The sequence below is a fragment of the Lampetra planeri genome, chromosome 11 (assembly GCF_965212315.1).
Source record: "Lampetra planeri chromosome 11, kcLamPlan1.2.h2, whole genome shotgun sequence".
NCBI lineage: Eukaryota > Metazoa > Chordata > Hyperoartia > Petromyzontiformes > Petromyzontidae > Lampetra > Lampetra planeri.
Genome location: NC_136117.1, coordinates 5,242,860 through 5,255,263, shown reverse-complemented (window position 1 = coordinate 5,255,263; position 12,404 = coordinate 5,242,860). Strand labels below are relative to the sequence as shown.

The 12,404-nt window shown below is 48.2% G+C and overlaps 1 protein-coding gene across 2 annotated transcripts in view; it reads left to right on the top strand.

Moving 5' to 3' along the window:
- Positions 1-12,404, top strand: part of WASHC4 (WASH complex subunit 4) — a 103,982-nt gene that overhangs the window by 25,022 nt on the left and 66,556 nt on the right. For both annotated transcript variants that reach the window (XM_078598670.1, XM_078598669.1), the window contains exons 14-15: positions 8,033-8,147; positions 8,881-9,006. In XM_078598670.1, the coding sequence (XP_078454796.1) occupies positions 8,033-8,147; positions 8,881-9,006 (241 nt within the window). The remainder of the gene's footprint in view (positions 1-8,032; positions 8,148-8,880; positions 9,007-12,404) is intronic.

The following is a 12,404-nucleotide window of genomic DNA, read 5'->3' as shown; positions in this document are numbered from 1 at the left end:
ACCCCCTAGCTGGTGGCTTTCGCTGCGCGCATTGCGTGCACGACCCCAGGAGATCCCCCACGTCCTTTGCCATGCCCGGCCAGAAGAAATCGAGCTGGAGCGTGGCAAAGGTCTTGTGAACCCCCAAGTGCAGAAGCCGCTCATGAACAGCCCATACCACCTTACCCCTCAATGCTGCAGGCACCACGAGCTGCTGGCGGCGGGTTTTTCCGTCCCAGTGCATTAAAAGACCCTGGAACAACCCCCACGAGTCAATGTTCGCCACCCCCTGCCCAACCCCCCCTGCGCGACGGCGCAGAGCGAGGAGGGAGGTGTCCTCCATTTGGAGGCGTCCCCATTCCGCGACCGACAACCCCAGCAACGAATCCCTCCCTTCTTGCTCGATAGGACCCGAAGCCAAAGGCGCATCGGCGGCGGCCACGAGGACCGAATCGGTGGTGACGTTCGGGGGCCTACAACGCCCCGAACCCAGGAGGCAAGCGCACTCCGAAGTGGGTGGCAACCGTGACAGGGCGTCAGCGTTCGTGTGGCGGACGCCCTTACGATATGTGGTGACAAAGTCGTAGTCCTGGAGAATCTCCAACCATCGAGACAACTGGCCCGATGGTTGTTGAACCCGCAGAGCGTACTGTAGGGCCGCATGATCTGTACGGACGGTGAAACGCCGACCGTACAGATATGGGCGGTACTGCTGAATGAAATAAACAATTGCCAATAATTCCCGACGGGTAACGCAGTACCGTTGTTCCGCTGGAGACAGTACCCGACTACCGTAAGCCACCACATGCTCTACGCCCCCAATGAGTTGGGACAGCACGCCCCCGATGCCCGTGTTACTTGCATCTGTATCGAGCAAGAAGGGTTGTGAGAAGTCGGGGTAATTCAACGGCGGAGCCCCCACCAGGGCATTCCGGAGGGCGTGAAAAGCAGCCTCCTCCTCCAGCCCCCAATGAAACCTGACTCCCTTGGACGTCAAGGCATGCAATGGTTTCGCGATCGTAGCGAAGTCAGCCACAAACCGTCGATAGTACGACGCGAACCCAATGAAACTCCTGACCTCTCCCACCGAGGTGGGAGTCGGCCAGGAGCTGACGCATTCTGTTTTGGCGGGATCAGTGGATATCCCCGAGCGCCCAACAATGTGACCCAAATACCGCACCGATTCGCGGAGCAAATGGCACTTCTGCGGTTTAAATTTTAAATTGGCAGCCCGCATTTTGAGAAAAACAGCACGCAGCCTCTGGAGGTGTTCCTCGAAGGATTTGCTAAAGACGATGACATCGTCCAAGTAAATTAAACACGAATCCCATTGTAAGCCTGCCAAGACCAGTTCCATTAACCGCTGAAAAGTTGCCGGCGCAGAATGTAAGCCCATCGGCAAGCGGTTAAATTGGAAGAGACCTTGCGGTGTCCGAAAAGCAGTTTTAGGTTTTGATTCGTCATCCAGAGGAAGCTGCCAGAATCCAGATAGTAAATCGAGGGTGGAAAAGAATCGCGCCCCCGCCAAGGCATCGAGCGACTCATCCATTCGAGGAAGCGGGTACGCATCTGCCACAGAAATTTTGTTCAATCGCCGAAAGTCGACACAAAACCGCAGTGAGCCGTCGTGTTTTTTCACCAAAACGATCGGTGCGCCCCACGGGCTGTTGGAAGGGGAAATGATATCGGCGGCTAGCATGTCATCAACAGCCGATTTGACATGATCCTTTTCGGCGGGACTGAGCCGAAAGGGATTTTGGCGGATTGGCGCGCTGTCACCCGTGTCAATATGGTGTCGCAGCAATTTAGTACAACCAATATCAAATTTGTGTTTACTAAAAACGTCGGCAAATTCTTTCAGGAGAACTCGCAGCTGCGCACGCTGCGTGTCGGACAGATCCACAGATCCCGCGCAAAGTGCATCCAGCCATCCGTCATCACAGTCCGAATGCGGTCGCGACGGAGGATCGGTGGTTACCTGACCCACGAGTAGTTCCTCATAGGGCGCCGGCGTTGCGTGTGCAAGCACGGTCCCTTGAGGAACCACGGCCGTTCGCGATCCTACATTAAGGACTGCAATGAAGGGGTCCCCATCCCCTTTCACCATGGTCTGAGCCGCTAGCAAATCGGGTCCATTGACCCCGGCCCGAGATGGTCCCAACAAGACCCCCCGATCCGCAACCCCTTTAGCAAACGGCCGACGCAACCTAAGAGGGACGAGCATCTGAGCCCCCGGGGGTACGCGCACAGTTTTTGTCACGAGCGCCTGCACGGTGGCAAACGCCCGACGCTCCGTGGTGGGGGAAGACAAAAATGTAACACGTCGGCCCGATGGGAGCTCGATGCACCCCTGGTCAATCAAGATACGGATGGGCATTTTGGCCAAGAAATCCGTCCCCAACAGGCACGGAACGGCGAGTGAGGAGGAAACCAAAACAGGCCCGGATAATTTAATGTCTCCAATGCAAATTTTGGCGCGGATTTGCCCAATAATGCCCAGCGAGCCCCCGTTAGCAGCATAGCATGGCACGTCAACAGGGAGCAAGGGACGACTTTGAACGGGAAGGATGTTATAAATCAAATCAGATATAATGGTCGCCGATGCCCCTGTGTCAATTAAAATCCGCACCTCTACCCCATCAATATGACCGACCACAACCGATGATCCCGCCGACGCAGCAACGACACGATGGGCGAGCTCCGACCACTGACCCGGTTGGAGCGCTCGCCGCATTTCAGAACAATCGCGCGCGATGGGCGGCGATTTTCGAACCCTGTTCAGTTGAGCGCGTGAGTGTGTGTCGGATGTGTGCATGGGCCAAACGTGTGAGGTGCCACGACTCGCCGTATTTCTCTGCTGGAGCTTGGGTGGAGACGGCGTGGCGTCCTGACGAGGTGTCGCTCCGCGCTGACGGGGAGCCCGGCATCCTGACGCAACGTGGCCTTGCAGGCCACAGTTGTAGCAGCGTGTGAGCGCCCCAGATGGCCTGGGCTGCTCCTGGCGGCTCGGTCCATTCCGAGCCTGCGGTGCCGCCGATCTCCATTCCCCCCGCCGCTCCACCCCGCAGACCTCCTCTGATGGGAGGGCGGTGGCCGCCATGGCATGGCCGGCCACCCCCTTGGCAGCCTTGCGACGCAGGGACCGCAAGCCCCCGTGGATGTGGCGCGCGACCAGCAGGGACGACATCTCTCCGTCGTCTTGAGCCAAGACGGCGATGTCCAGCTCATCGGCGAGTAGCAGCAGCTTTTCAGCCACCATGGCGTCCACTCCCTCCTCGTCCATCCGCGGGAAAGCTGCCTTTGCCAGGGCCAGGAGAGCCGTTCGGAAGGCCAGGGGCGATTCGTTGGCGCCCCGATGCCGATCGTGGAACAGCTGCCTGCAGTCCGAAGGCGGCCCATAGACGGCTGACAGCAGCTGCAGCGCCAGGTGCAGCGTGGCGCGCTTTTCCTTAGGCGCCGAGGTGAGGGTAGCCAGGGCGTCGTCGTCCAGCATCGCCGGCAGCGCGCATAGTGCCTCGGCGTCCGTCCAGTTCGCCATCTCTTGATGAGCGATGAACCGCCTTTTGAAGCCGCCCCAATCTCCAGCCGCTCCCACGAACTCCTTGAGAGGCGGCAGTCGCTGTTGTAAGGCGACGTCCGTGGCTGCGGATCTCGCTCCCTCGTTCCCAGCCGACGTTACAGTGTGGGCGGGCTGTGAGCATGGCATCGCCGGTCGCTCCGTTGTTGACGCGCTGGCCGGCGTTGATGATGTCACGGCTCGTGCTTGGCCCTCAGCAGTCACCTGACGCAGGCCGGCCCCGCCCTCTGCTCGCACTGTAGTGATGGCGGGAAATTTAACCGCGAGCCGCGTCGGGGTGGCGGGAAATGCCGGCGTGCGTCGGCTGCTGCCGTCTTCCCGCGCAGCCCCTCCAGCTCCCAGCCGCGTGATCTCCTCCAACACGGCGGCCGCGGCGTAGAGCAGCTCCGCCAGGCGGGAGTGAGCCAGCCGAAGTCCCTCGGCCGACGCATCCCCCCCCTCCTGTCGTAGCGGCGCGGGTGTACTCGGCCCCGGCTGCTCCGATCCGACCTCGGCCATCTCTGGTGGTGATTCGGCCGCGGTGTCCTCCCTCTCCGACTCCCTGGTACGTGTCGTCCCTCGTGTGTCCATCTTTGGACGTTTTACTTCTGACACCAGATGTAGTAATTACTCAGGAGGCTTGACGACGGGATCGGAGGCACACTTATTTATTAACACAACTTGTATACAGTTAGCGAGTATACACAGGACCTAAGGGGTAACGTCCCCTTACTCGGCTAACAGGGAGACACAACATCTAAGCCCCGCTAACCTAAGCCCAAGTCCTCCACTAGGGAGCTAGGGGAGGCTACCTGTCCCAGCCCTGGTCAAGCTGGGATCCGACCCCCTGAGTTCCCAGACCTGCTCGTCAGTCTGGGCTCTCGGGGCCACGCCACCGGCTTGCCCTGGTCGGCCCTGATAAGGACAGCGAGCCAGGGGAGCTCCGGGGCCTATTCTAGCTGGTCTTCCGTCTTCGCTGGTTAAAGCTGATACCTCGACCTCGAGCCCTCCGGCTCACCCCCTCTTATAGTCCGCGGCCCCCCCGGGAGGGGCCCGTGGGGGATGCAGGTGCGGACGTCGGTGTGGCCACCTCCTATGTGTACGGCCCTAACCACGCCCCTTGTGTTTGTTTGCCATCCGCTCCCATGCACAATTACACCTCTACATCACTCTGCTGTTTTGACAGTTGAGGAAATGCAGCATTGAAGTCGCTGTATTAATACTGGATTGTATTTAATCACTTGTAAATCATTAATGTAATGCATTTGTAGTTGAGTCAGAAAAACTTTCATCTGGGTAGAGAGCTCTGTTAAGTTACATCTGTAAGAGGATTAAATTAAGTCGGCTATTACATGTTTTCAGTGTGGCCTTGTGAAAAAATGTCTAAGTTAATAACACGCAGAATTACATGAACCTACTTTTTGTGTGTCACTCTAAAAGTACTTAAATCTAGCCTTTAAAGTGTCTAAGAATGCATTGTTTGTGTAATACTATAGAATGTAACCGTCATACCTATTTAAATGTTGCGAGATTACTCTCAAACACAGATATGAGGAGGAATATTGTCTGATTATTTATTTTGTTACTTATATTCTGCACAACGACAGCAATTATTATTTTGTACCAGCAATAGGTTTGTTTGTCAGTGTGTTGAAGCAGTAATAAATTGGCACGATTGTTCACGTGACAACGTTATTAATTGGCTTTGTCGAGTGGAGGACAGTATACAATACATTTCTTAAAAATGTACACGATGTGACCCAAAACATCGATGATGAACCTGATTGACTTTACCCTATGGCACGAACTCAAACTCCTCAAATACCCTTGACAATTCAGTTTAACACGTGTAGGCTTTCGCGACCAATATTATTCATAATAAACGTTTGTGGGTTAGATCGTGTTATTTATAAATGTGTCGTAACCCTCCACCACCCGACACGGCCAATCAGCAAAAAAGTGTCACGTTGACAAAAGACAAATAGTTCACTACTTTAGCCCACCGTTGTGTTGAAGAGTGAATCCACAACATTTACAATTTTTGAGTACGACGTTTCGCTGGTAATTACATCCAGCATCATCGGGCAATTCGCCATTCGCCAGAATTGCCCGATGATGTGACACATTTATAAATAACGCGATCTAACCCAAAAACGTTTATTATGAACTCTTTACAATTGTCTCTGCATATATCCATATATTCAACAGTATCAGATAGTGAGCATCTTTTTAACTCCTCATGATTATTGGCCCTGGCTGAAAAACTTATCACTGCTGTCTATCCTCTCAATCATTATTTCTTGCCCTTTTCAATATCGCCTGGCCTTTGTCATGGTTTATTCAATATGATAACGCCACATACCAAGAATGTTTTAAAAGTATATCTCAAACTACGCTTTTTTGCAGGGTAATGCAAACATTTCTCCCCTAGTGCATATAAAAACAACATGAAATTACTTTTGCAGCTGTTCTGTGATGATTTCCCCTGCTATGGCGGTTCCCTGACACGAAGCAGTGTTCTGCTTGTGGGGAATATTCCAAATGGAAATTTCCTCGTCTCTTGATTTGATGCAGAGAACACATTCACTTTGTGTGTACAACAAATAAAAATGCCAAAGTAACAGAAGGAAACTTTGAAAAGATCCCCAGTCACCACACACTTTCCTTTTGATTTACCACCATTTCAAAAGCGCTTTTTCGCTTGGACGGTTTGCAGGAGCAGTGTGAGTTGGTGCATCAAATTTTACATAGCAGAGTAAAAATGTCAGGTGCGTGGTAGGGGTTATATGCCACAGCTACCACTTTGTCCACAGCATGTGCATTGACTTGCAATTGCCTAATTTAAGAAGTCTTCCATTTGAGGTGCATCTGTTGCCTACGTACATCAAATTAACAATGCCAGTGTGAAAATAGCGAGGACATTGCAGTCGTACAGAATTCCTCGTGAGTGCTAGAATTGATCGGGTCTGTCTGACTTTGCACCATTTAACCTTTTGTACATTTTTTACGGGTGCTTTTTAGGGCAAGCGGGCTTAATGGGTTTTGTCTTTTAGTCCTGGTAAAACGAGTGCTTGGACTGTATACGTATTATTGGAATAATGTATATGTAATGTTTTTATGTGGCTGAAATTGTAACATCAAATTTTAAGGAGGATCACATGTGATTAATATCTTACCATAGTTTGTGCAAAGATATTAGTAACATGAGTAAAAAAAAAAGGTAAATGTGTAGTGAGTTCAACTGAGTCACAGACGTACTCTTGGAGGCAACACATTTAATTAACACTAACACATGGGGTAACTGCCCCTTAACAAAATAACAACTTATGGTGGTGAACACCAGGCTAACTACACTAATTACAACGTAACGAGCTACTACGGACCGGACGACAGCTCGGGTCCAGGTCCACGTGTTGGAGACTCGTAGAACGTAGACGGATGTTTCTTCAGGATCAACAACAACAACTCCGGCCCCTTTGGGGGACCTGGCTTATATTATCTGCGGCGTGGCTGGCTCCGCCCTTGGCCACGCCCACCTTCCAGAATCCTCGAGCAGGATCTGGACCCCGACCACGTGACCACCCCTAGCCCCCCACTTGGGGCCCCTTTGTAGACTTCACTGGTCACATGTCTTCTCGGGTCAACCAGAGTGCCATGGCCTTTAGTAACTCCGGCACTCCCACACCCTATCCTGTAGGGCTGACACTGCATGCCAAGCGTGATGCCATCCAGCGCTATCAATCAGTGCTGACCGAACCCCTCTCGGGCCGGTACTACACCCACACCATCGTGGTATCCGCGATGTCGTTACACCGCACGCTGTGCCTCTCCAGGGCCGGCACTACACAGTGACATTTCGCGATGTCACTGCAAATGTATTGTGCAGTGAATAATAATCCTTGTACAAATGATATACAGTATTGAAGACATTTTGCAGCCTTTACTAAGACTAAGTTCTTCAATAATTTTCTTTAATTAATCGCGTTCCATTGTTATAATGACTGTCATCCGCAATTCTGAGGTGGTTACAATTTTATGAATTTATGTTTATTTGGAAACATAATTTCGCAGTGACCAAGTAAGGCAAGAGCCTATCTAGTTGCCTTACTCTTCTTCAGGTTTTTATTTTGTTTCCTTCATTATATAATGCAATGAAGCTGTTCCATCTGTGTAAAAAAAAAAATTCCATACAAATGTTTTGGAAATTGCAATGTCATGGGTTGCGTGCTTTAACCACAGTGCTGCACAGCCAGGGAGAGTGTAAATAAATTGAAAAACAATAAAACTGACAACATGGATATATAAACATAATTCCTGGGTTTAGCAATAAGTAGCCAAGTTCCTTCCTTAAAATACTACATACAAGCATATCCTAATTGACACTGTCAGGCTTAATATGCATGAGTGCTTATTTTTTGAGGTTCATTTAAGGAATAATATTCGTGAGCATGCATGTTTCTACGTGTATTTATGTTGCTGTTGTCCACTGTCTCACAGAGACGTGCAGTCCTACTACTTGATCGTGAGTGCCTGGATGACAAAGATGGAATCGGTCATGAGCAAAGGACAAGTCTCCAGTGATCTGACGAACCGCTGTTCTCTCTTCATCCAGGTGAAGACAAACCATTCAATATAACAGGAGCAACAACATATCATAGTCTCGAAAGTGTCTGCCTGTGGGGAAGTGCTCAATTTAATTTACGGTTCTGAGATAGTGGTGGAAATTCCACTTGTTGTGGTAAGCCACTTCATTGGATAAGTGTTGCTTATTTTTTTGTCACTGGAAGGCTGATGGGCTGAGTCGATGCTGTGACTTTGCAGTGTTCACTAAATAATCTGATTGCGGGTCATACACGTTTTGTTGGCTACATTTATGCACGAATTAATAAGTGCGGATACACAGATAACGGGATGAATTTACACTTTTTGTGGATTACTTTTATCTACGCAAAGGCTTGGAAATGGCAGATTACGGAATAAAATTGCCTCCATGGATTGCACAAACTATCATGATTTCATGATTGTGGAAGTGCTTTGTGGAAAATGCCGATACAGTTTGTGTTTGCGTCTTTGCTTCAGCTACAATTCATAAGGATGCAAGCACATTGTCTACGCACATTGCAATGTCTTAAGCAGCCTTGACAGTGAGTCTATAAACTATAATAAACTTTTTTTATTTTACAAGGTAAGATCCACTGAGCTATATAGCTCTTTCTCACAAGCGACCTAGCCACAAATGATAGCTCAACGAAGTGGCTTATCGTACGGAAATTTATAGCAGCCAGATACTCTAAACGCGTGTTTATAAATGTGGAGGGAAAAACTGTTGTGTTGTGCTTCCTCAGGGGATTCTCTATGCGTTCAACCTGAGCAACATCGTGCGAACCACCATGAATCTCCATGCCACGCTGCAGAAGCCCATGACGAAGACCACTGTGAAGGCTCTGTGTCGGCTTGTGGAGCTCCTGAAGGTGACGTGGACACTGATCTCTTAACGGGAGAGACTCCTGCACTGCTCAGGTCGCTTCCATTGAAGCATCAGTCTCAGCAATGTCCGACTGCATTTGACATGTTGTAAAATCTCCGACAGGGATTTAAACATTCGTACTGCACTTCAAAGATTAACATAATTTAGAATGTTCATTCGCACCTCCGATTAGCGCAGTTTGCTACGTGCGGTGCGAAAGAAGTTCAACATGCATTTCAGTGCATTGAATCATGCTTGTGTATAAGAATTGATTATGTTCAATCCATACATGTTAGTAGAAGGCTTCTTATTTATTAAGAGCACACAGGGCAATTCACTTCGTAACGCAACTACACCGAGGCTGTCCAAACACGCAGCCCATTTCCGTCCTGCGCTACGCTGGCTGTTTGATGAGCGTAGCGGCGGCGACGGTCTTGTAGAAGAACAGCCACGTGGTTGAAGACGAAGAGATGACGACGGCAGCGATGCAACCAGGACCCAGACCCCACACTAACAGCCCCGAAGCTTTGGTTCGGTGCGCCTTATATCTGCCTGGCGAGCCAAGCTCTACCTCTGGCCACGCCCCCTTTCTAGAACCTTCTAGACCCTTCTGGATGGTTCCCGGAGCTTCTCGACTGATTCCGCCCTTCACCTTTACCCCAGATACGCCCCTTAATAAGGCACTATGTAATGCAGCTATAACCGTAATTACACCTTCAGGCCAGCAGGTGTGACCCTGTCATGAAACATGTAGCTTTTTTATTCTTAGGTTTTTTCGGTAAAGTCACGTAGGTAAAACATCAAAATTAATAAAAATAAAATAAAAATCACGACGTTTCGGAGGCAACACAAGTCTCCGTCATCAGGTGGGACCGTCACAGATCTGGCTGTGACGGTCCCACCTGATGACGGAGACTTGTGTTGCCTCCGAAACGTGATCTTTATTTTATTTTATTTTTATTAATTTTGATGTTTTACCTACATGACTTTACCGAAAAAACCTAAGAATATGAATCCTTGCAGTCACGAAAGCTTCAAATCTAGAATTAATGTAGCTTTTTGTTCCATTTTCTTTGTCTGTGTAAATGTTGTTAATCCGTATGTTGGAGAAGATGATGTGCACCTTTAAAAACATTATTTCGTATGTACATTGATATGTTACTTTTCAATACCAATTTCAGTTTTATAACAGCGCTTCGACCCGCTGTCACTCATGTCTTTATTTTTATCATGTTGATTCTGGTCTTACTTCAATAATTGCCATAGGTATAAATGCTCGTTAGTCTTTCCCAGTTGTTTCCTCCAACAAATGTGTTCGTTAAAATAAATTGAATAGTGCACAATGAGGTATGGAGCGATGTATGATTACAATTATAGCTGAGAGATAGAAAGGGGAACAAGTGGATCGGAGAACAAATTCAAATTAGAAACATTGATTGTTTAAGTGAGCGTACTTGGGTAGGAAACATCACTGGAAGGGATAATGGCCGATGGTTAAAGAAGCCTTGAGAGTGGCAGTCACAGGAGAGTACGTGTCCGAGAGCACAAGCGCCATGGAGATGGAGCGATGATGCACAATGAGGAATGTCTGACTTATGCAGGCCATTATCTAGCAGTGGACAGATTATGGTTGATTATGATGATAGTTCCATAACAGAGATTTTTTAAAATTCTAAACCTATCATATATGTATGTTGAACGTCTTTCACACCATACGTAGCCAACCGTGCTAATTGGAGGTGCAGGGGAAGGATAAACTCAATGCAATAAGTAGTTCCTTCCATAGGCTTTCAAATATCGAAAGGAAGAGCGTTCCGCATGGCCGCAGAAGCGCATGTAAAAGCGCACAATGCAATGACCGTCTTTGTTAGATCGTTGGCCAAAAGCTGCTGCGATTTGATCAATTATAATTGGTTCCTACACTTGTGAAACACGCATCAAGTTGTACTTGCAAACATTGATTGTGGGGCACTAAAATTATGGAACGCCTTGCCACTTAAAATCAGGCAATCAAGAGTCGGTAAATAAATATATGAGTCTGATTTGAAAACCCATCTCTTTAAACTGGCCTTCCCTCTTTAGTTTCGTCGGTTGCCCTGGTTCTGTTTTTGTTTTCTGCTTTTCATGCATTGCCTCCATAACATGTGTTTAATTGAAATCACCCCGATCTTATTCACCTGCATATTTTATTGCAATTAAGAGACCTCCACATGATTCTAAAATGTATTCAGTAACCCTAGTGGTTAGAGACAGCATCAATTAAAATGTCATCACAGCCAATGCCACTGATGCTCACCTCAATTCACTATCACTTGCCAATGAAAGATCATCCAGCTATTGCACAGTCAATAGTCGACTTTCAAGATCTGGTCCTAGTCTCCCATTATCATCATCATGGAGGCTTTTGCTGTGGGGACCAAACACCGGGTCGCATTCCAATGGCTGCGTTAGTAACCTGCCCTCTTCCATGCTGCGCAAATGCCTCTTCCGTCACAATATTTTCTTCCTGGCTATTTATGGGAAAGTGTGTTGTGCCATGGTGGCAGGATGTTAATTACTTTGCCTGGTGTATAGGAGGTCATGGGTTCGATCCCGACCCTGACGCTTGTATATTTGGAGTTTGCATGTTTTCTCTTCCCTGGGTCATGTGGATTTTTCTCGGAGTCCTCCGGGGTTTCCCTCCATTTATAAACGTGGCTGCTATTCATTTCTGTATGATAAGCTACTTCGTTGAGCTATCATTTGTGGCCAGGTCGCTTCTGAAAAAGAGCTACATAACTGAGTGGGACTTACCTGGTAAAACATTAAGAATACAAAAGTTTTTGTATAGTTTTAAATACTTATCAGTGGTAGTAAATGGGGGTCATTTTTACTTGTGTCTGAAAGTGAGTGGAGAATGGTCTAGACAAATTCAGCATTTTTGCAATTACGTCACTTACTAGTGATACATATGTCCACTTGTGTGCTCACTTAATGACCTGACCCAAGGTCTTATGCCACTTGAGTTTCAAACCACAAAGTGGTCTTGCTTTCCTATAGATTAAGCAAAGTCTCGGATTGTTCAATGTTATCAATATTTGGAAAAGCATAGACCGCAAACCCGTTTTTCCTTCTGACTTCACACTTCAGAGTCTATTGATTCTTGAAGCTTTGTTCGCATTTAATGCTTCACTGATTATATCCAGAATCGAATTGATGACGTCCATTTTGCTTAGATGACGATATTAGTTGTATTTATGGTAACGTGAAAAGGTGTAGCAAGTGGACCACAAGAAGGCTACCATCTTCTACACATGGCAAAACTACACAAACGAAGCCCTCTCGTGGCTAGCAGACCTCGACGTTGACATTTATCTCCTGAACATGTTGCCATGTGCAAGAATATCATTAAATCCATATTTC